The sequence below is a fragment of the Hypanus sabinus genome, chromosome 1 (genome assembly GCF_030144855.1).
Source record: "Hypanus sabinus isolate sHypSab1 chromosome 1, sHypSab1.hap1, whole genome shotgun sequence".
NCBI lineage: Eukaryota > Metazoa > Chordata > Chondrichthyes > Myliobatiformes > Dasyatidae > Hypanus > Hypanus sabinus.
In genome coordinates, this window is record NC_082706.1 from 174,482,113 (window position 1) to 174,507,879 (window position 25,767).

General features: G+C 41.3%; 1 protein-coding gene across 1 annotated transcript in view; it reads left to right on the forward strand.

Annotated features, from left to right (window-relative positions):
• The first annotated feature begins 3,900 nt into the window (after positions 1 to 3,900).
• LOC132382231 (clavesin-1-like) overlaps positions 3,901 to 25,767 on the forward strand; it is a 68,367-nt gene continuing 46,500 nt past the window's right edge. The window contains exon 1 of the mRNA XM_059952291.1: positions 3,901 to 4,384. Coding sequence (XP_059808274.1) covers positions 3,996 to 4,384 — 389 coding nt within the window. The 5' untranslated portion in view covers positions 3,901 to 3,995. The remainder of the gene's footprint in view (positions 4,385 to 25,767) is intronic.

Here is a 25,767-nt window from a genome sequence, read left to right on the forward strand (position 1 = left end):
CATTTTGATACAGGGTTGTGATCTGACAAATCAACAGTTCCTTTTCCCCCAGTGATGCTACTCGACCCAGTGAGATCCTCCTGCAGATTTTCTGTTGCTTCGGACCCCAGAATCTTCAGTCTCTTATGTCTACAATGCAGAAAATGCTCAACAGGTCAGGTAGCGTTCGTGGAGACCTCAAAACTGAGTTCTGACAAAAGGGCCTAAAATGTGATTGTTTTTTTCTCTATATGATGACAAACAGATGCTTGTTTGAAAGTAAGCATAGAAAAACCTACAGCACAATACAGGCCCTTGGACCCTCAAAGTTGTGCAGAACATGTCCCTACCTTAGAAATTACTAGGCTTACCCACAGCCCTCTGTGTTTCTAAGCTCCATGCACCTATCCAAAAGTCTCTTAAAATACCGTATTGTATCCACCCCCACCACTGTTGCTGCCAGCCCATTCCACATACTCACCACTCCCTGAGTAAAAAACTTACCCCTGACATCTCCTCTGTACCTACTCCCTATAACATTAAACCTGTGTCCTCTTGTAGCAACCATTTCAGCCCTGGGATAAAGCCTCTGACTATCCACACGATCAATGCCTCTCTTCATCTTATACACCTCTATCAGGTCACCTCTCATCCTCCGTCACTCCAAGGAGAAAAGGCCGAGTTCACTCAACCTATTCTCATAAGGCATGCTCCCCAATCCAGGCAACATCCTTGTAAATCTCCTCTGCACCCATTCTATAGTTTTCACATCCTTCCTGTAGTGAGGCGACCAGAACTGAGCACAGTACTCCAAGTGAGGTCTGACCAGGATCCTATATAGCTGCAACATTACCTCTCGGCTCCTAAATTCAATCCCATGATTGATAAAGGCCAATGCACCGTATGCCTTCTTAACCACTGAGTCATCCTGCACAACTGCTTTGAGTGTCCTATGGAATTGGACCCCAAGATCCCTCTGATCCTCCACACTGCCAAAAGTCTTACCATTAATACTATATTCTGCCATCATATTTATATACATCGTAGTGTCTTAATAGCACAAAAGTTAACACTTACTAGCACTGCAGTGTTTACAACAATGGTGGAGGATATCTCATGTTGACATGACATATTTTCAGAATTTCTATTGCAGCTTTAAAATTCACCACCATCATATTCCAATTGATTAAGATTAATTCCAAACATCCTAGGTACAACTTTTATCTGGTTGAACTCAACTATTGTGCTTGGAATAACATAGTGCTAGTAATATTTTATAACGTAGTTCACTGAAATATTTGAAACTTGATATGTCCCCAATATTGTATGATAGCAATATATATTTGCTAAACGAAAGATCTGACAGTACTTACCATAGTGTATGCAGCCTCCAAATCAATCGGAAAATATCAGTGGATCAACAACATACCCAGTTTTATGATTAAGACTGTACTTAAGCTCTTCTCGGGCTTCCAGCCGGGTACAATTATTTTCTTTGCAGAATTTGTCATTGAAACGTTGGTTAGAATCGATACCTGTACCTGGCTGGAAGCCTGAGAAGAGGTTATTTGTTGTATACGCTGGGAAAGCACGAGATCCTTTCTGTAGACTGTACTTAATTTACATTTCTCTTCTTTTAAAATATATTTCATTATTTATTGGGTTTTAAAATATTTGTCTTTATTTATTAAGATCACGGCATCACCGGGAAGGCAGCATTAATTGCCCATCCCTAACTACTGTTAAACTGAGTGGCCTGCTGGGGCATTTCAGAGTGAAGGACATTAATGGGATTGGAGTCACGTGTAAGTAGATAACCCTCCCTTTTAAGGACTACGGTGAACCAGGTACTCTTTTCTAGTTACCCACTAGTTTGTGTTTCGTTTATTATTACTAAAACTAGCAACTTTGAAAAGTTAGACGACTAACTAATGTTAAATTCCATATCTATTATGATCGGATTGGAACTCGGGTCTCTGCATAATTAGTCTGGATTAATAGACTGATTTTATAAACATTTCTAAATCGCCATAGTCCTGGAACACACGCTCCCCGTGATTTAAATTTGACAAACAATTGACAAGTAAGTGAAAAAATTGGATTTACATTTATCGGGATCTATTGTTACACAAAGAGAATTTGCTCTGAAGCTCCAGCTGCGTGGAATTACGGGCATCACAACGGGCACTGGGACCCGGCTGCTTCTCAGCGTGCTGCGGACGAGTCAGGACAAACACGCCCATTGCTGGCAATATATTGGGCTCGAGGGCTTTATTCAAAACACTCAGGAGAAATCGGTTGATGGCAAATACATCATTCCGCCGCCCAGCTGAGGATACGACATTAGAGGAAAGAAGAATAAAAAAAAACACACACACAAAAACCAAACAAAAAAAAAATCTCCCGCACCAAGGTGAGGTTCCATTCTTAAAACGGTGGCCTTCATTGCAGCGCCCCGAGTATGTTTCTCAATGGCTGCTCACCAGCACCTCCCTGCATGAACAGCTCCTCCATCTGCAGTTCATCCGCATGCACCTGCTCAGCTGCTCCCGGCAGTACCAGCTCTCTCTGCGGCTTCCCCGCACTACCCATGGCGGCGTGCAGGCATGAACGGGCTGAGTAATAGCTATTCACCATCTAATTTACCCACGAAAACCGCTATCAAAACATGCTCATTTACTGTATGGTTTTCAGCTCGTGTGTTTTACAATCCAGCACCATTTTAATGCATGTCAGTGGGTTAAACACGAGAAGTGCAAATCTTTCGAGGCTAAAACGTGTTAAAGGGCTTTGATTTCATTTCATTGAACCCATTTCGAATGCAGCTTTGCCTCCGATGAACGACGTATATAATAAATTGGTAACCAAGCCTGGAATTGTGATTGGTGGTGTAAATGTTAATTTAAGAATACTGCATCTCATCCTGGCTATCGCTCTGCTCCAGCTTATCCCCAGCTCCATATTTGGACGCTGGCTGTCTTTTTCTGTACCGATCACGGGCATAGACATAAGTATTCTCAAATCATACAGCTTAACAAAATTGAACCTTGACACAAAAAATTACCAGCATTCTACACAAATGAAACCAAAGAATACACGACAAGATATTGTTTTTAGCGACCAAGAATAAGCGGCTCTACAGAAACCTAAAGTAAGTGTAACTATTTAATTCTGTTACCTGAATATAACTAAAAGGCAGATCATAATTCAGGGAAATTCTAATAAAAAGCATTCACGGTTTTTTTTTGTAATCCGGCGGACCGCATATATTTTAGCTAGTGTGTGTTTTTCACCAGTTAGTGTGACTGCTTTATATTAGGAGGTTTGCAGGAATTTCACTGATTTTGGAATCGACCGTCCATGATTTTATCCTTTGTTTAAGCACTCATAAATTCCGGACCTTCAATTCATCTTGCACAACTGGGCCTTTTTCAGAATGTTTTGTTTTTGAGCAGAAATCTGAAAGAGGGTCATTAAAGTTCGTGGGTGAGTGAAGCATATCCCTTTCGTAATCAGCCCTGGAATTAACGGGGGCTCGAGTTTAACCTCTGATGATCTTCTTCAGTAAAATAGATGATTTTTTTTTTAAAACAAAGGGTTTTAATGTATTTTATTTTTTGTCCCCATGTAAATAAAGGCCAAGCAAAGGTGTATCTGTTCACTGAGGGGAAAGTTCGTGGTTTTTATTGTAATGAGTAGATTGCGAGTGCTGGATGGTAGTGAAACGCCTCGAAGATGGCCCCTGCCTGCCTGCATCGTTATGTAGCATTAAGTACAATTTCTCACTCATACATGCACATGTATGTTACAGAAAGTCCGGCCATGTGGCTTCGCTTCAGCAACATGTTTAGTCAACAGATGGAAGAGAATGTTCAATAAGCAAAGGGTATTGACGTACCCAGCGGCTGTGAGAAGGGACAATGAACACAACGCTGGCGGTGGCAGGGATGTGTGATCATTGATAGCCCTATCGCCAAAAAAATCAGAGCAAGGTCGTGGTTTTGGTCGCTGTTAAAATGACTCATCTGCAGGCCGGGCTCCGTGCTGAAACCATCGAGAAATCTCGGTTGGAACTGAATGAGAACGCGGAAGCCTTATACCAGGACATCCAGCAGGTCAGAGACATGATCGTAACCCGCCCGGATATCGGCTTCCTACGCACGGACGATGCATTCATCCTGCGGTTTCTGAGAGCCAGGAAGTTTAACCACTTTGAGGCCTTCAAACTGCTGGCTCAGTATTTCCAGTATCGGCAACAGAACTTAGATATGTTCAAAAACTTCAAAGCAGACGATCCTGGCATCAAACGGGCTCTGATGGATGGGTTTCCGGGAGTCCTCCAACAGCCGGATCACTATGGGAGGAAGATTCTGGTGCTGTTCGCTGCCAACTGGGACCAGAGTAGGTAAATGTAAAGGTTCTGTTTTTCCTCAGTTTGACTGTGAATGATGGATTAAAGTGCTTTAGAAACGCTCACCCTCTGGTAGTGCGCAGATACTGCAAGAAAAGTATAAAACCATTATACACTGGAATTTCCCTTTAGAAACAGGACAGTTAAGAATTCTTAAGATTCAGTCTCCCATGTTTGGTCTTGCCAGTTTTACCAATTTTAATTCTAGCACTGCAGGAACTGTGATTTCAAAATGCCTTTGTTCCTCCTGAGTGCGTATATAACAGACCACTGCAAATCACAAACTAATTACAGGTGAAGTCTTTTAGTGAACTCCTTTAGCTTAACTATTTAGAAAAATCCTCCAATCCTCGATGACATTAAATATTTTATATTTAATTCTACTCTTCTGTCAGAGCTGGAGGCCATTGATTGATCAGGTTCTGGTGTAAAGAAATCCTTTGCAACATAGATCAATTTAAATGCTACATTTTTAAAAGTCAGTTCCTAATACAATCTACATTTACTATTTTCAATCCTTCATAGTTCACTTAAGTTAGTCACTTAATGTTCTGCCCCTTAATTCTGTCATTCAGCCTGCAAATCTGCTTGGTGATTCATCTGGAACTTGAAAGCATCCTTGCATCTTGTTAATGAAAACAAGCTGCAGACTGAACACAGCACTACAAAATTTTGGTAAAAGTTGCTCTGACTTGTACCGTCATTTTGGTTGCTTTGGTTCGTACGCCGACCTATTCGGTTGATTCATGCTCAGTTGGTCTCTCCGTATTTGGATTGTGGGTTTCGAGCTGATGACGTGCCCACTCGATAATGCCAAAGGAAGGCCTCACCAATTTTGTGAATAAGGCCTGGCATTAGTAAATGCCAAAGTCACCAGTCAGCAGATGAACATTCCAGATACTTTGCCAGCTCTCAAAATGAGGTATTAGTCACTTCATCTTTTGTTTGGGGGGGAGTGTTGCTGCTTGGTTTCCAGGGGCTATATGATTCGCTCACTGTCTGCAAGAACTCTAGTTCTCTTAGATTAGAAGTTTCAGTCCTATTTATTGAGATGACTAGCGGTATAGTTTCCTTCCATATGTCACTGTGTCCTGTAAGCATTAAATTTCATCAATAGTGTCCAGTTTATTCTATATTTTTGAACTGACTCTTCAGTCTCAGCATCCTCTCCCAAATTACAATTATCTGCAAAAGTAATTAATTTGTATAGAAGTTTGGAATCCAACGTTCCATTTGACAAAGTTTGAGCCTATGTGCTTCAAGGCTTTTCCATAAAACATTTGCGACATCACTTCCTCAAACTTATATCAAACAGTATGTTCCCTTTTGAATCTGTGTTTACTATTTGTGCAAGGTTATTATTAACAACCCAAAATGTTTTATTCTAATGAATGTTATACAATGCATTAGGGGATTAGGGCCAGCACCCTTACAGCCCAGGTGGGTTGCATAACCCTAACTGTAAGTGTATCCTTTTTCTCTAAAGAAAATGTTGACTTGTGATAAGCCAGGTCGTGGCACATCATGCTGTAAACTCATTACTTGATGCAGGATGGTTTGCTTGAGTATACTGATGCTGCATATGTGTATCATAACTAGCCTTCCTCTGTCATTGTGTAAATTCCATGAGGCTAGGTCAGATATGGAAAACTTATAAGGTTCAGATTGGCTGTGGTCAGATGGGATCTAATTTTATGCTTGAAGAGACCTTTAATAGATTTGTTCCTTGTGCTTTATATCCGTGATCCGGCATCTTTATTCGAAACTCTGCCTGCTAGGCTTTTAGAATGTGAATGCTCCTAGCCCCATTGTCAAAAATTTGTGCTTGAAATGTCCATTGGGATTGTCATGAGTTCATGCTTTGACTTCAGGGGAAACAGCATGATTTATGCCAACTTTCTAATGAAGCTGAGGAACTCCGTACTTTTCAATCACTTGAAATCTGAATGGCATTTGGAGAATCTCTGTGTGTGCACAAAAGGACACAGAACACAGTTCTTGTCTGGTCATGTGAATTCAATTGGCCCCCAGAGAGTATGGTGATACCAGACCAGAATCCATTCTCCAGCTATGGGTTTCATTTTTAACCCCCTCACATAAATGTAATATCCTTGACAGCATTATCAAGTTGAACACAGGATCTGTGACAGGACTGAATACCAAGTAATTTCTTTTATAGGTTATAGCAGCACAACAGTTTTATTTATTCAGTAAACATTGTGAATAAAACCATTTACAATCCAAACAGAATTCCTGATAGAGAATGATTTCAAGAAATACCCCTTTCTAATCAAGACTCTAAATTGGTAATAAATTTAATTTTCAGCACCTAGTTCCTTGTGTATGATTTTAGTATGGTTAATAATATTACATTTCATAATTTGGATTAAGAACCTCACTGAAACAACCTATCATTAAATGTACTTTTTGTTCTCTTTTTATAAAGCCTTGCATTTTTCTCACTAGAGTGAATTGAACCAAGAGAATCATTTTTTTTTTAAAAAAGCAACATCTGTTTCATTTGGTTATAAATTTCTTGTACCTTCTAAAAATTCAAGTCATTTCATCAGTAATTCTTAAAATGTGATAATTATTTTATTTCAATTGAAACAATGATGATATAGCACATAGTTCACACATATCACACAGTTCAATAAATGGCCAACATTTTCTTTGTACTATTAAAACACTGAAAATAAAACACAATATTCTAAAAATGTTATTTTAAAAGACTGAAATAAGATCATTAAAGTATTTTGGACTTTAAGATTAAATCAAAACCAGTACAATTCAAAACAGACCTGTCTGGAAGAACATGGCAGATTCACTAGCATCTAAAAGAGTAGTTTGCTCTTGTAAAGAAAATATTTGAAATACCATAATCTTTTTTTATTTAGATGTCGAACCTCATATAAAGTTTCTGTAATTATAGATTAACTTTATATTCAATAAATGTTACAATTTGTAATGAATAATATTTTTAAAATAATTTTTAAAAAGTGTTAATTATTTTAAACCGATTCCATAATATGTAACCTGTTAAACTGAAGCATGTGATTGATCTCCTCATAGCCCAAAATCTCAATCATCCATCAGGAAATTCAGCAGTGTGTTGAGACGTCATTGACCTGCCTGCATGAACAGGACTTTAAGATCTCTTCAAAAGTTTGATAGCATCCAGGGGAAAGCTGCCTGCTTGATTGGCATACAATTCACCGATTAAACCTTCACTCCCTCCACACTGCTAACAAATACACTGCAACAAACTGTTGAGGCTTTATTAACACCTTCCAGATGCATAACAGCTACATCAAACAAAAAGGACAAAGTCAGCAAGAACATAGAAATGCCGCAGCTTCCCTATCAAGTCACATTCCATCCTTAGCTGGGAATATATTTCCATTCATCCATAGTGAGACCAAATCCTGAAACTCCCATGCTACAGTATTATAAGTGTATTTTTTAAAAGATTGCAGCTGGCCAAGAAGATGGTTCACTACTATTTATTGCATGAATGGCAGTAAATACTGTTAGTAATGTACAGATCTTGTAAATGAATTAAATATTAGAATATGAGCAGGTAAACTGACTGGGGGGGGGGGGGTGCAATATGTACCTGAGATGAACAAGAGAAAAACTTATATTTTCTGTGCCAGCTGATGTTTAGCAATGGATTCTGAGTGGATTTGCACAGTGATTTAGAATGTGTTAGGAGTAAAGGAACGTTAGCCAGTTATCAGGAGACTGCTTCCCAGCTTGTGAGAGGAGATCTCGACTCATCTCACTTTTCAACCAGTGCAATAGCCTTTCTATTCTCTCCAGGGAATCAGAAAAGGAAAGGTCTGAGGATCTTTCTGACCAATCAGATGAAAAGATAGTTACTGAAATGTGCAAACTGCAAAACACATTTTTGTAAATGAGAAATAAAAAATAGACTTAGATACTACACCTTAATAATTATTGTTAATAATTACTTAAGGCATTTGACAAGGTCACACATGGGAAGCTAGTTTAGGAGGTTCAGTTGCTTGGCAATCAGGATGAGGTAGTGAATTAAATTACATGCTGTCTTTGTGAGAGAAGCTAAAGAGTGGTTCCCTCTCTGACTGGAGGCCTATGGTGTGCCACAGGGATCGGAGCTGGGTCCTTTGTTATTTGTCATCTATATCAATCATCTCGATGATAATGTGGTTAACTGGATCAGCAAATTTGTGGATGACACCAAGACGAGGAGTGGGGGGGGGGGTGTAGTGCACAGTGAAAAAGGCTATCATGGATCAACTGGAAAAATGGGCTGAAAAATGGCAGATGGAACTTAATGCAGACATGTGTGAGGTTTTACACTTCAGGAGGACCAACCAGGGTGGGTCCTATACAGTATATGGAAGGGCTCTAAGGAGTGTGGTAGAATAAAGAGATCTGCGTAAGCAGGTCCATAATTCATTGAAAGTGGTGGCACAGGTAGATAGGGTCATAAAGTAAGTTTTTGGCACATTGACCTTCATAAATCAATATATTTAGTACAACGGATAGGATATCATATTGAAGTTGTATAAGACATTGGTGAGGCCTAATTTGGAGTATTGTGTGCAGTTTTTGTCACCTAACTACAGGATGGACATAAACAAGGTTGAGAGAGTACAGAGAAAATTGACAAGGATGTTGCCAGGTCTGGAGGACCTCAATGATAAAGAAAGATTGTTTAAGTTAGGACTGTATTCTTTAGAATGTAGAAGATTGAGAAGAGATATGATGGAGGTTTATGAAATTATGAGAGGTATAAATAGGGTTGGGTGGGACTACAACCAGAAGTCATGGTTTAGGGGTGAAAGGTGAGAAGTTTAAAGCGAGCATGAAGGGAAACTTCTTCACTCAGAGGGTCGTGAGAGTGTGGAATGAGCTGCCAGTACAAGTGGTGCATGCGAGCTTGATTTCAATGTTTAAGAGAGGTTTGGAGAGGTAGAAGGATGGCAGGGGTATGGAGGGCTATGGTCCCGGTGTCGGTCAATGGGAATAGGCAGTTTAAATGGTTTTGTTATGGACTAGATGAGTCAAAGGGCCTATTTCTATGCTGTACTTCTCTTTAACTCTATAACTAATTAATATCAATAAAAATATAAGCAATCTGCATAAATTGCCTCAGATAAATAAAGTAAGAAAGAGATGTGCAGCAGAGAAACAACCTAATGAAAAAGAATACTATATTTTTTTACATCAAGAAGAATTATTTTCTCTGTGGAGAATACTCCACTCCAAGGTGAGGGGAAAGATTTAGGACAAGGCTTTCACACAGTGTGTAGTAGGTACATATATGGAGCAAGCTGTTAAAAGAGGTGGTAGAGGTAGGAACACTAACAACATTTAAAACAAAATTGGACAGGTACATGGATAGGAAAGATTCAGGGTGAAAGGGGCCAAATGCAGACAAATAGGTTTAGAATATATAAATGTTTTGCTCGGCATGGATGTTGGGCCAAAGACCTGTGTTGGAGCTCTTATGAAGACTAATGAAATCTATTTATGAACCTAATTTTCCTATCCCCAGAGAGGTTATTTAGTCATTAGTAGTTTAAATGTTGTTTAAAATCTCTCCTACTCCTGAATGCGCCAGACCCAAAGTTTCCACGGCCATTAAGACTTGGAATTTTATGCCATTACATCAAAAAATCACAATGCAACTGATGGAGATGCAGTGTATCAGCAATAACAACTTGCAGATTTGAAAGCGTGACATCCCTGGACACTGGAAATGGCTGTTTGTTTTATCCATTGGCATTTGGTGGAAAGTTGAGAACCTCAGAGTCTTTAGCACTGAAGAATCAGAGGCACAAACTTTAGAATTGAACCCAAGTTGTTTTGAAGTGCAATTGGTTAGATAATTTTACTTTAACTTTTGATTTATACTGTAACTTGGATGAGAAGTATCATTTGCATGCTGTTGGCACTTATTCAAAGTTCTCTGTTTGTGGTGCAGATTATTATTTGCCTCTTTTGGCAGATACCTGTATTTTGATTTGAACTTTCAAGAGCAGAATATAGTATTGTGTGATCTGCAGATCAGACAGCAAATGTTCCGTTGAAAAGTCATTGAGCTGTAATATAATTTTGTTTTCCTAGTAGTAATATCTGGAATTATGGGATATTGTTTCAGAAACAATTTTGCCATTGTTGAATGGAGATCAAGGGAAGTTTTTTTTCTATTGATGTGTTGTGATTCTTTGAAATTCTTTATGACGGAGAGCTGAGAAAAAGGAATCACTGAATATTGAAGGCATGGATTGGCAGATATTGGAATTGCAAGGAAGTCGGGAGATATGAGGAGGGAGTGGGAAAATGGTGCTGAGGTCAAGATATGATCTCATTGAATAGTGGGACAGCTGAAGAGCAATTAACTTACTCCCACTCCCATTTCTTGTATATTTATATCAAGAGTTCAGTTGAAATATATTTATTAGAGTTATAGAAAAGTACAGCACAGAAACAGGTCCTGTGGCCCATCTAGTCCATGTTAAACCATTTAAACTGCCTACTACCATTGATGTGCACTGGGACCATAGCTCTCCGCACCTCTACCATCCATGTACCTATGCAAACTTTGCTTAAACATTGAAATCAAACTGGCATGTACCACTTGTGCTGGCAGCTTGTTCCACACTCTCATGAACCTCTGACTGAAGACGTTTCTTCTTGTGTTCCCCTTAAACTTTTCACTTTTCACCCTTAACCCATGATCTCTGGTTCTAGTCTCACCCTACCACAGTGGAAAAAGCCTGCTTGCATTTGCCCTATCTATACCCCTCATAATTTTGTATACATTTATCAAATCTCCCCTCAATCTTCTATGTTCTAAAGAATAAAGTCCTAAACTATTCAATTTTTCATTATAACTCCTGTGCTCCAGACCTGGCAACATCCTTGTAAATTTTCTCTGTACTTTTTCAACCTTATTTCAGCTTTCCTGAGTAGGCCTCATCAATGTCTTATACAAATTCAAAAAAACATCCCATCTCCTTTATTCAATACTTTGATTTATGATGGCCAACGTGTCGAAAGCTTTCTTTACGAAGCTACCTACTTGTGACAGCACTTTCAATGACTTGTGTATCATGGAATGTTGAAAGGCCTAGACAGAGTAGATGACGAAAGGCTGTTTCCTATGGTGGGGGAATTCTAGGACAAGAGGGCACAGCCTCGGTAGAGGGGCGTCTATTTAAAAGAGATACGGAGAAGTTTCTTTAGTAAGAGTGTGGTGAATTTGTGTCATTTATTACTACAGGTAGCTATGGAGGCCAGATTGTTGGGTGTATTTAAGGCAGAGCTTGATAGGTTCTTAATTGGACATGGCATCAAAGGTTACGGGGAGAACAGGATCAGCTATGATTGAATGGCGGAGCAGACTCGACAGGCCAAATGGCCTAATTCTGCTCTTATGTCATATGGTCTCGAGGTATTCCCAGATCCCTTTGCTCTACCACACTCCTCAGGCCCTATTGTTCACTTACTGCCTAAGCAAAGATAATTAATGGTTACATAAACATCGTATTCTTCCCTCCCTTTCTCATATCTATTAATTTAAGTAAAAAAAAATCTGCCTGTTTAGATTAAGACCCACAAGCAATTCTCGAATAGAAACCTTTGGACACAGGCCAGGTGAGTCATCAAATATGACTCCCCGCTCCAAACCCTCAGCATCTGCGTAGTGTCAGGGGGTAAGAACATTGAAAATGAACGGCTAAAATAAATTCCATTAGCTTTGTAACTTGACTAAATCAACAGATTGTGATGCGGATGAACATTCAGAGTACATGCACTTAATCAAAATGAAGATGCTTTGGGATGACCTCTTGGGGCAGGAGTCATGAGTGAATGAGTCATCTAGAACACCAGCAATGAAATCTAAAATGGATGTTTCGCTATGGTCATACAATGTGCTATTTACACCTATACTAGTGTAAAAATAAAATTTGCTTTATTAATTTTGGAGCTACTGTATGTATTCACATTAATGCTTAGCCAAAACCAAATACGTTGAAAGGTGAGAACAGAAAAAAAACCTTTCACCCTCCAGCTTAGTCTGTTTGCTTCAATTCGAACCTTAGCCCTAAATTCATTTCTCTGATCTCAGATTGCCAATTTCCTTTGAAGTGTACATCAGAGTCCATATCCTCTGTGCTCTGTTACTGTGTGCTGGTACTTCGCAATCTATTTCCTCTTGATTTGCGATTGTGCCTCCTAGCTCTTTTAGTGATGTTAAAAGCTTGGATCATGTTCCCCTTGCCCATCTTTTTCTCCGGAGAGAACAGCTGCTTCTCTTGCAACTCAGTGATTTAAAGTCCAGGCTGCCTTTGTCGCTGTCCAGTGCCGCTAAATAGAAATACCTTTTTAGCAATGCAGGAATACAGAACAAAACTCATGTGGATTCAGGGGTGTTTTTTTTTTTGGAACATTTTTAAAAAAAAGGCTGCAAGTAGAGAAAAAACTATGAGAGTCCAGAATAATGAATTTTTCAATGTGGTCTTATTCACTGCCAATTGACTGACAAAATAGCATGATGTTATATGAATATTTTAATGACATCTGCTACATTAAAAATCAATACAGCTCTATTCAAAACTGCAGTGCAGTTTTATGATGTAAATACTGTTTAAATTGCATATTTTCATAAATTTATATAATGCAGCATTATTAGTTGATAGAAAACATTTTTGTTATGATAAGACCATAGGGGTAAAAAATGTAAGTAAATCTTTTGTTCTCAGGCACCGCACTCATTAATTAGTGCCTGACAACAAAATATTCACTTCAATGTTAGTTATCATGTTTGTTTTCAAATATAGGACCCAGACTTAAATCTGGAATATGACAGAAACATAGAAACATAGAAAATAGGTGCAGGAGCAGGCCATTTGGCCCTTTGAGCCTGCACCACCATTCAGTATGATCATGGCTGATCATCCAACTCGGAACCCTGTACCTGCTTTCTCTCCATACCCCCTGATCCCTTTAGCCACAAGGGCCATATCTAACATGATAGATGATGCTAATGCTCTGCTGTAATAAGAAGCACAGCAACAACTCCATTCAGTGAAAAATACATTCTAGCAGTAACAAAAAGGTAAATCAGAAATGCAAGGTATTGGCCTGAAAACCCTCATGAGGAAATGTGCTAAATTAATATATGGTTCTTAGCATTTTTGCTCCCTAGCACTCCACCCACCCATATGTGGCTTTGATTTGCTCTCTTTCTATAGGTTAGTGATGTAAATCAAGATTTCACATGTAACTCATGGCTTTTTGATTTAAGTCAAGTTGAGTTTACTGTCTTGTGGCATTTGGTGAGGCACGGTACAATGAAAACAACTTTGTTTGCAGTAACTTCATAGCCACAGAGATACACGCCCCAGACAGAATATTACAATATTCTTGTGATGCAAAAGAAATTAATTTTCAAAAGTAAATCAATGTCATTATGAAGGTTTCAAAGCTCTCCGCATCTTTCTTGACAAAAGAACCAACCAATCCCAGCTCCCCCTCCCCCACCACCACTACCCTCCTCCATCTGGCCTTTGGGTCCTCCCACTTTCACCGACTCGAGGGGTAGCCATGGGCACTCCCATGGGCCCCAGTTATGCCTGCCTCTTCTCTGGCTATGTAGAGCAGTCTATGTTTGAAGCCTTCCCTGGTTATACTCCCCAAATCTTACTCTGCTACATTGACAACAGCATTGGTGTTGCTTCCTGCACCCATGCTGAGCTCATCGATTTTATCAACATTGCTTCCAACTTCCACCCTGCCCTTAAAGTCTCTGACACCTCCCTCCCCTTTCTCAATCTCTGTCTCTATCTCTGGAGACCACTGTCAAATGACAACCTTTACAAATCTACAGATTCCCATGGTTATCTGGACAATAGACAATAGGTGCAGGAGAAGGCCATTCGGTCCTTTGAGCCAGCACCGCCATTCAATGTGATCATGGCTGATCATCCACAATCAGTACCTCGTTCCTGCCTTCTCCCCATGTCACTTGACTCCACTATCATTAAGAGCTCTATCTGATTCTTTCTTGAAATCATCCAGAGAATTGGCCTCCACTGCCTTCTGACTATACCCCTTCCCACCCTATCTTCTATATAAAAAAAAGCTATTCCCTTTTCTTGGTTTCTTTCTCCCTGCTGCATCTGTTCCCAGGACACAGGTTTCCATTCCAGGAAATCAGAGATGTCCTCCTTCTTTAAAGATGGAGTAATTGCTACACCTGCCCATTCTCCTCCATTCAGGGCCTCAAATAGTCTGTCCAGGTGAGGCAACACTGCACCTGTGAGTCTGCTGGGGCTGTCTATTCTGTCTGGTGCTCCCATTGTGGCCTCTTCTACATTGGGAAGACCTGTCACAAACCGGAGGACCACTTCATCGAGCACCTCTGCACCATCCACCTCAAGCAGATCTTCCTGGTGACCAAACAATTTAATTCCCATTCCTTTTCCGACATATCAATCTATGGCCTCCTCGTGTGCCAAGAAGAGGCCACCATTAAGCTGGAGGAGCAACAGCTTATATTCCATTTGGGTGTCCTCCAACATGATGGCGTGAATATTGATCTCTCCTGGTGAAAAAAAATCACCCCCACTCTGACCTTTAACTTCTTCTCACCCACCTATTACTTTCCCGTGGGTCCCTCCTTCCTACCTTTCCCCTTTGTTCCACTCTCCTCTCCTACCAGATTCTTTCTTCTCCAGCCCTTGATACTTCCCACCCACCTGGTTTCGCCTATCACCTTCCCCTCCGCCCACTTTTTTGTTCTGGCATCTTTCCCCTTCCTTCTCAGTCCTGAAGAAGGGTCTCAGCCCAAAATGTTGACAGTTTATTCTTTTCCACAGATGCCGCCTGACCTGCTAATTTCCTCTAGTGTTTTCTGTGTTTTGCTCTGTAGCACTTCCAGGAAATTCTAAGGTCAAAATCAGCATTTTTCCCAGCTTAATTATCTTAATTTTAGTCAGACAGCACAACATTATCACATTCATACCGGAAAGACCTTAATTTATTCTGGTAAATTATTGGTTAACACACACAAAATGCTGGAGTAACTCTATGGAAAGGAGTAAACGGTCAACATTTCGGGCTGAGACCCCTCATCAGGACTGGGAAAAAGAGATGAGCAGTTAGAGTAAAGAGGTGTGGGGAAGGAAGGAAGAACCACAAGGTGATAGGTGAAACTGGGGGGGTCGGGGGGGGGGGGTGAAGTGAAGAGCTAGGAAGTTGATTGGTGAAAGAGATACTGGGCTGGAGAGGGGGGAATCTGATAGGAGAGGATAGTAGACCATGGAACAAAGAAAAGGGGGAGGAGCACCAGACACAGGTGATAAGGTGAGGGAGGGGAAATGTGAATGGGAGATGGTGAAGGGGAGTTTGAGAAATCGATGTTCATGCCATTAGGTTGGAGCTACCCAGACTGAATTGTTCCTCCAACTTGAGTGTGGCCTCATTGCGACAGTAGAGGCGGTCACGGACTGACATGTCTGAATGGAAATGGGAAGTGGAACAGAGAGATCCAACTTTCTGTGGTGGATGGAGCGTAGGTGCTAGGCGAAGAGGTCTCCCAATCTGCGTCGGGTCTCACGAATATACTTGTTCACCTTTCAATAGAACTGATAAGCATCTATTATAAATGACTGAGAACTGTGCTGAATGAAGCACAGTTCAACAGTTTGCTCCAGAGTAACGTAGATCTTGCATAGCATTTTTGGCATGATACAAAATGATGCTGTATCTGTAAAGACATGGCAAACTGAAAAATAAGTTGGATGTTACTAGTTACTTGAGGGGAAGAGACTGTGTACAGTTGGGCAGTTCTGTTAGAATGAGGGTATTTATATAACGTGTGAAATCACAAGAACACAGGAAAATGGGAGTATGAGTCATGCACACAGAATGCTGGAGGAATGTAGCAAGGCGTGCCCGACCCTTCAGTGGGGCTGGACAGGAAGGAGGAAGAAGCCAGCTTAAGAAGGTGGGGGAGGGGATGGAGTTCAAGCTGGAAGGTAATGTGAAACCAGGTGAAGGGGTAGATAGGTCAGTGGAGGAGGGGGTGATGAAGTTGGAAGCTGGGAGATGATAGGTGGAAATGGTAAATGGCCGAAGAAGAAAGAGAGGAGAGTGTTCCCTGGAAAAGAGGGAAGGAGGAGGGGCACCATAGGAGGGTAATAGGCAGGTGAGGAGGAGTAAGAGGGGAATCATGGGGAATGGGAAAAGAGGGGAGGGGGGAGAAATTACCAGAAGTTAGAGAAATTGATATTCATGCTGTCAGGTTGGAGGCTACCCAGACAAAATAAGAGGTGTTGCAGGAGTCCCTTGGTGTCTCTGGCTTGCTCTGCCACTCATTATGATGAGTTGGATTTATCCCATGTCTCAACTATTTCAGTGTGCCAGACCTTCATTGATATTTATCTGACAAGCTTTCGAAAATCCAACTCTCTCCATCTAATGATACAACATTTGGGTAGTGATGTTCAGAGATCAGTACTCACTTCATCTGTGATTCCCAGGAGCCATAGCAAGGTTAGTCAACCGTCAGGGCATGGGTGGTGCAATCTCACCAAAACAGCAGAAAGAAGGTTTACCAGGCACTCCAGGACAATGGAGTGGGAAGGGAGATTATCCCTGCAAGAGTGTGGCTATGCCCTGGCAACTAGATGACAGGAGACACAGGGACAGAGGCAGGATTACAGCTACTCCAGATACCTGGTTCTGGCCTGAACCATCACCACAGGTAGCTAGCACTTTGTCAAGGAGAGAGGTGATAGCGGGAAAAGTGAAGAGAAGGGAGAGTATATTGAACAGCTCGATGTGGAGATTATAACTACATGTATAAGAGCTTCAGGGCACCTCACCAAGGTCAAGGCAAACCTTTTAGAGTACAGCACTGAAACCAGTCCTTCGGCAAATCTAGTCCATGTTGAATCTACTTAAGCTGCCTACTCCTATCGACCTGCACCGGGGCCACAGCCCTCTATAACCCTGCTATCCATGTACCTACCCAAACTTCTCATAAATGTTAAAATAAAGCTCACATGGTTGCTCATTCCACACTCTAACAACCCTCTGCATGAAGAAATTTTCCCCTCATTTTCCCTTTAACCCATGACCTCTGGATGTAGTCCACCCAACCTCTGTAGAAAAAGCCTGCTTGCATTTACCCTATATATACCTTTCATAATTCTGTATATCTATTAAATCTTCTCTCAATCTTCTATGCTGTAAAGAATACAGTCCTAACCTATTCAATCTTATCATTCAGGTCCTCCAGACCTAGCAACATTCTTGTGAATTTCCTCTGTAGTCTGTCAACCTTGTTTGCCACTTTTCTGTAGGTAGGTGACCAAAACTGCGCAAAATACTTCAAATTAGGTCTCACCAATGTCTTGCACAACCTCAACATGACATCCCATCTTCTGCATTCTGTATGTTGATTTATGAAGGCCAATGTGCCAAAAGCTTTCTTTATAAACCTATTTACCTGCCGTGCCACTTTCAACAATTTTTGAGTTTATATTCCCAAATCCCTTTGTTCTACCACACTGCTCTGTGCCCTACCATTCATTGTGAAAGAGCTGCCCTGGTTTGTCCTGCCAAAGTGCAAAACCTTGGCTACATTAAATCCCATCTGCCATTTTTCAGCCCTTTTCTCCAGCTGATGCAGATCTCTCTGCAAACCACGATAACCTTTCTCTCTGTGCTCTACACCCCCAGTCTTGGTGCCATCCACAAATTTGCTGATCCAGTCATCCAGATCATTGATACAAAGGACCTCTGTAAGAGTGCAGCGAACCACACCTCTACAAATATGGTAGCACTTCCAAAGGTGGTCCTGCCAGTGATCAATCCACGTAGGTAACAGTGATCACTGTTCTGGCCTAAACAGTCTGCTGCAGGTGGACAACTGAACAATCATGCTGAGGAGGGTAGCAACTGACTGTAGCTTGTTGAGGAGATGATGTGCAAAAGCATCTGTTTTGGGCTTGTTAATATGTGATTCTGCTCTAAGCCCATGGCAACCCATCTTCCATCAGATCACACTGCTGCTGCTCACATTCCTGCTCACTGCTCTGGCAATGACTTCAAAAGCAATGGGTGATCTAGCAGAGGCATTTGCAAACTGGATGCTCCATTCAGGCTCCTGACTGAAGTAGTAAAAATTGCTAAGCTCTACAGACAGAGCGCCACAGTTATCTGTCAGTTTCAGACAGGGCAGCTCATTTGTCCTTGGATACACATCTTGTTTGTGTTTCAAGTCCTCATGGTCAGATACATAGTCACACTAGTAGTTTTCTGACCATTGCCTCCTACTGCATTGATTATCTCCTATAGGAAAACCAGAAGGCTGACAAGGGATATGGAAGCTAAAAGTAGAACTGATGTGCACAGAAAACATCAAGGAACTTAAAAGAGATTACATAGATTGGAGAAATGAAAAACTTCTCTTTGATTCCCTGGATCACTGGTGGGAATCAATTAAAGAAAACATCAAAGGATTCGTCATCTTCAAAGGTGTTTAGAAGGCAGGAAAGAGTCAGAGGGAAATTTGCCAACACCAGAAAAGCTTACAGAATCTGCTCCTTCTATGGTGAGTGGAGTGGGTGTCGAGGGAGAGCTACAGCCCCACTCTTGGAGTACTCCAAGACTACCTTTTGATTCAGAGTCTTCTCTGTGGAGTGGGATGAGATGTGTTTGCATTTCTTCTTTCTAAGTCTGAGCAGAGGGAATAACAGGTTTAAGGAAGATGATGGCTTTGCAACATCCCAATGGTCTGACATTATAGGATCTACAAATCCTCTGCCAAGCTACACAGTTTGAAAACCACAGACAGCATAGTCTCCCAGAACTTACTGTCCTCTTTCTTGAAGAGAGGCTGGACGAGCTATTAACTCTGGATGAGCTTGTGGAAGATTGAATCCACAAATTATAATTTTTAAAATTTGTAGATATAATCATATATCAGAAGCAATAACAGGTTATCTCATGGTATTTTCAATATGCACAATCATCCTCAATTAAAATGATTATGTCAAAGGGCTGTTGTGACTGTGATCATAGTCACTGGAGAGATACTGAAACTGATGATACAGAGGTCCTGATTCAGCCCGACAAGCAGACATCATTCCCATGGAGATCCTCTCAACAGAGGCACAAAAATCCAAAGGGACATTACATTTTTATATCAAAGGTAACAGTAGGTGATTCAATACAACTTTTTTTTGTAATTTATTTTTTTATTTGAAGTTCATCATCAAACAAACATTTCCATAAGATGTATTTCAGACATTGTACATATATATCATATAATCATATATATCACAAATCTCCACAAAATATTTATCTGAGGTATACATTTATAGAAAAGAGTGGAAAGAAGAAACAAGCAAAAGGAAAGAACTATGTACAAATAGGGAGTGAACTTTTTTTTTAACCACAGATTCATTAATTTGTGAAAATAAAATCAAGCCTATGAGGCATTATGTAGTTAAACCATTTTTCCCGGTATGAATCAAATTGTTCCAGCTTATGATTAACAGATGCTGTTATCTTCTCCATTTTGTAAATGTCCATTGTAATTTCCATCCATGTATTTAAAGTTGGGCTCTCCTGTGATAACCATTTCCTAGTAAGAGTCTTTTTACCAGCCACCAACAGTATATTCATTTTATCTCTTTTCAACCATTCTTGAGGTATATATCCAAAATATATGGTTTTACTCTCTAAGGGTATTTCACATTTAAAGATGTATTGTAGGGCATTGTGTATATCCCTCCAATAGTTTTTGATAACAGGGCAGTCCTAAAAAATATGATAATGATTTGCATTTTGATTTCCACAATTTCTCCAGCAAACAGGGAGGTTACTATCATAATGGGATTTCGGAGAGGGTGTAATAAAATATCGTATCAAGTTTTTCCATCCAAACTCCCTCTATTTCTGTGAACTGGTGCACTTCCATTGATATCTCCATATTGTCCATTCTTTCTCTGATATAATTATCCCTCCTTCCTTCTATTTTGTTTTAATGTATGAAGTCGAATATGTTTTAGGATTTGACAACCCCCTTATACAATGCTTGAAATGATTCTACTACCATTATCTGAATCATATGTTTTTCTAAAGAGCTCTATCAAGCATGTAGTTACCTTGGTTACATTTTTAAGCATCTTATTAACATATTGTCACATCTGTAAATACCGATAAAAATCTTGTTTTTCTAATAAGTGTTTCTCTTTAAGCATTTCAAAACTGAACAGTGTTCCTTCTTTCATTATGTTGTAAAGAACTGTTATTCCATTAGCTGTCCAGTCCTTAAATCTAGCATCCAATTAATTTATTTGGCGTAAAATCTGAGTCATAAGTACACCATTTAAGAATTGCAATATCTCCCTCTATATTATATTCTTTTTTAGTAGTTTTCCATATTTTAAGAGTCAATTTCACCCACGGGTTATCAATAGTATTTATGTACATTTGCAGGTTGTTCAATGGTTACAATGGCACAGTTTCCTTGGGTTGACAAATTGTTCCTTTGAGATACGTAGTGGAAGCACATTGTAATTGATAGTGCATCACTGAAGGCCCAAATGTCTTTTGGAAAATCTAATTAACATAAATATTAGACTCTAAGGTCATAAGGCATAGGAGCAGAATTGGCTTTCCGGCCTCTGGAATGTGTTCCGCCATTCCATCGTGACTGATTTATTACCACTCTCAACCCTGTTGTCCTGACTTCTCTCCATACGGATTCACCATCCTCTGGCTAAAGAATTTCCTCCTCATCTCTGTTCTAAATGGACAGCCGTTCTGAGGCTGTACCGACTGGAAACATCCTCCCCACGTCCATTCTATCTAGGCCTTTCAATATTCAATAGGTGTCATTGTGATCCCTCCCTCACCCCTTCCTTCTTCCAAATTCCAGTGAGTACAGACCCAGAGCTAGCAAACACTCTTCATACAGTAACCCTTTCATTTCCAGAATCATTCTTGTGAACCTCTTCTGGACCCTCTCCAATTCCAGCACATCTTTTCTTAGATAAAGGGTCCAAAACTGCTCAGAAATCTCCAAGTGTGGTCTGATCAATGCCTTATAAAGCTTCAGCATTACATCCTTGCTCTTATATGCGAATCCTCTAGAAATGAATACCAATATTGCCTTCCTTGCAACTGACTCAATGTGCAAGTTAACCTTTGAGAAATCCTGCGTGAAGACTCCCAAAATGTATTCTAAAAGCTTCTGATGACAGAGAGCCAGACACCAATAATTAGTGTTGTCAGGGCTGTCTCTGAATACACAAATATGGTAAGTATACAAAACATTGATTGCCTATATCTGCGATCATGTTTGATATGTTAAGTGACAATATCAGTTAGGTCTGCCAGGTGAACTCAAGTCACTATTGGTGCAAATAACTTAGCCATGTTGCCTGGTTTGATGCAAGCCAATTAACATGACCCCATTGTCTTAACGTTTGGCTATTGCATAGGAAATCTCTTCGTCTGTGGGCCAGTTTTACTTCAATTTACTGCTTGCAATTTACAATAAGAACTGAAAGCTATTTGCAAACAGTGTGAACTTATTTATGTTTACATAAAATAGGAACTAAAGACTGGTTTTTATTTGGATTAATATCTGCTATATTCACATAACTCTGGAATATTCCCTAACAAGGGCTATAATGCAAAACTGCAATGTTAAAAATGGAATAATAAGCAGATTAAAAAGTGGCAGAGATTTTAAAAGTATTTTATTTATATGGGTAAATGGAAATAAAGAACAAGGATGTAATGTTGAGGCTTTATAAGTACTGGTGGACCTCACTTGGAGTATTGTGAGCAGTTCTAAGAAAAGATATGCTAACATTGGAGAGGGTTCCAAGGAGGCTCATGAAAGTGATTCCAGGATTGAATGGCTTATCATATAAGGTGGCTTTGATGGCTCCGGGCCACCATTCACTGGAATTCAGAAGGATGAGGGGTGACCTCATTGAAACCTGCCGAATGTTGAAGGGCCTTGATCGAGTGGATGTGGAGAGGGTGCTTCCTATGGTGGGGAAGTCTAAGACCAGAGGTCATGGCCTCAGAACAGAGGGCTGTCCTTTTGGAACAGAGATGAGGAGGAATTCTTTAGCCAGAGAGTGGTGAATCTGGAATTTGTTGCCACAGGCAGCCGTGGAGGTCAAGTCTTCATGTATAATTAAGGCAGAGGTTGACAGTTTCTTGGTTTATCAGGGTATGAAAGGATATGGGGAAAGGCAGAGATGGAAATGGATCAGCCATGATGAAATGGTGGAGCAGACTCGATGGGCCAAATGGCTTGATGCTGCTCCTATACCTTATGGTTTCATGTCACAATTCAATAGTAATGCATTTGTAGGGTAATGTAATTGGGAGCAGTGTACACAATTCACAAACACTGACATTGGGGTTTCACTTTAAGAGGCTAGTCTGACATGATGACATTATTACGCAAAGATTTTTAGCGCAATTTTGTGCTAAGATTATGGAGTTTGATAAAAACATGTTACAGGTTTCATTAAACAAAAAACACTTCACTTTGTTTTATTTGCAAAAACCTACATTGGTGACCCCCGATGCGCTAGGACTGTTCCAGAGTTAATCAACACGTTGGCCAATGCAGTTGCTTTGAAACTGCTGGAGTTTTGGGAGCAGAGTACCATCGCTTGATATGTACAAACTGAGGTCCAGTACCTGCTGTGAGAAATTCCACTACGTGGTATCGTCACTGGGCAACTGCACAGGTGCAAGGGTAGTGAGTGTACTAGAACACCCGCCTGAACACGATAAATACTGGTCACTGAAAACTTACCTTTTACAAGCTTTTGGACTATCAGAGTCTGAGCATGCCAAACAGTTGTTTTCTGTACCCGGCCTCGGCAATGCGAAGCCGTCAAAGCTAATGGACCTCATGCTGTCCCTCCTGGGAAATCACCATCTTTGTTTTATTTTTAACGAACTCATCATGCAGAAAATGCCTGACCAAGTACGCACAGCCACGGCTAATGCACCCGTGAAAGACTATAGGGAGCTGGCTAAAATGGCTGATACTGTGCACTCAGCTCGGCAGCAATGCATCATTCCTCCCCCTTTCTCTACTTCAATAGCTTGGCCAGCAAGGCTCCCAACATAATCACGCCCATGTCTGCAAGACAAACGATGCCAGGCCTGTGCTTTCACCATGCTCACTTTGGCACGAGTACTCGAAAGTGCCGGCCGCCTTGCAGTTCCGACAGTGCCATTGCTTTGGGACATCAGAGGTCTGTGAACACCGTGGGTTCCAGCTGCCAGGGTCGCCTACAGGGAGACACTTCCTGTGTGACACGGGTGCTCGAGTGAGTGTGCTGCCAGCATCACCTACTGATAAGAAGGCAAAGAGCGACCAACCTCACTGGAGTCCGCCAAGGATCCAGACTTATGGGGCACAACGGGTGACACTGCTTCAGGGGGCTATGTTACCTACGGGACTTTGTCCTGGCTAAAGTGGCTAGACCTTTGCTTGGTGCAGATTTCCTGTTAGTCAGTCATAACTGCTGGCTGCCGGATGTCAAGGACTTTGGGTTGTTACCCTGCTGCCCCCAGTAAGTTCCCCATGACAACTCTGTCAGGCACATGCACCGCCGCATGTGAGTTTACTCAGCTCCGAAACCTCAGCAAGTCCACGTTTTCTACTACAGTCACAAAACGTGGCATTGAGCACCACATTTGCACAACTAGCCCACCAGTCCATGCCCACGCACGTAGACTGGACCCAGGAAAGCTGACAACCAAGGAGGTTAAGTTTGCCAACATGGGAAGTTTTGGCATTGTATACCAGTCGAATAGCCCCGGGCTTCACCCTCCATATGGTCCCTCAGTCCGATGGTCTCTGCTGCCCTTGTATTGATTACCAACAGCTTAATATGGCTGCCTCCCCGATCATTACCCAGTTCCACACATCAAGGTCTTTTCAGCACATTTAGCGGGGAAACTTCAGTTTTTTCAAAGTTAGGGGCTACCATCAAGTGCCTGTGTGCTCAGAGGACATTCCCAAAACAGCTGTGATAAGTCTGCTTGATCTTTTTGAGCTTTTGTGCATGCTTTTGGGCTGAAAAATGTAGCACAGTCTTTCCAATGGCTGATGGACTCTGCAATAAAAGATTTTCTTAAGTTTACCTGGATGACATACTTGTCACCGGTGCATCCAAATTTCAACACATATCTCATCTCTGCACACTTTTCAAGCACCAAAGATAGCATGGGTTGATTATTAACCCGACTAAATGCCATTTTGTGTTGTCAACTATTGACTTTCTCGGCCATCGGATCTCCACAGAAGGTGTGAAATCCCTCCCATCAAAAGTAGTCGATATTATGGATTTCCAGTGCAACGCACTACAAAAAAATCTATAAAAACACAAAATACTGGCAGAACTCAGCAGGCCAGACAGCATCTATGGGAGGAGGTAGTGACGACGTCTCGGGCCGAAACCCTTCATCAGGAGTGAAGTAACATGGGATGGTGGAGAGGGAATAAGAAGTGTGGGGGGGGGGGGAGGGATAAAGTCGAGAGCTGGTAAGTGATAGGCTGGAGGGATATGGGCTAGGGGGAAGGTGAATTATGGGAAATAAAAGAGAAATAAAGGTAGGGCTGGGGGGAGATTATAGTGAGGGGGGAAAAAGAAGAGAGAAAGAGAACCCGACTAAAATAAGAGATATGGATGTGGGTAAGGGGGAGCAGGGGTATCAACGGAGGTCTGTGAGTTGAATGTTCATGCCGGCAGGTAGGAGGCTACCTAGGCGAGAGATAAGGTATTGCTCCATCGACCTGCGTGTGGCCTCATCTTGACAGTAGAGGAGGCCATGGACAGACCTGTCGGAGTGGGAGTGGTCTGTGGATTTGAAGTGTGTGGCCACAGGGAGATCCCGCCACTTCTGGAGGAGTGAGCGCTGGTGTTCGGCGAAACGGTCTCCCAGTCTGCAGTGGGTCTCCCCAATGTATAAATGGCCACATCGGGAGCACTGGATACAGTATATCACCCCAGCTGACTCGCAGGTGAAGTGGTGCCTCACCTGAAAGGACTGTCTGGGGCCTGGGATAGTGGTGAGGGAAGAAGTGTGGGGACAGGTGTAGCACTTCTTCCGTTTGCAGGGATGAGTGCCCGGAGGGAGGTCGGTGGGAAGGGATGGGGGGGATAATGTGTCTACTACACATTAACTTTGCCTCCAACTTTCACCCCACCCTCAAATTCACCTGGTCTATTTCCGACACCTCCCTCCCCTTTCTAGATCTTTCTGTTTCTGTCTCTGGAGACAGCCTATCTACCGACGTCTACTACAACCCTACT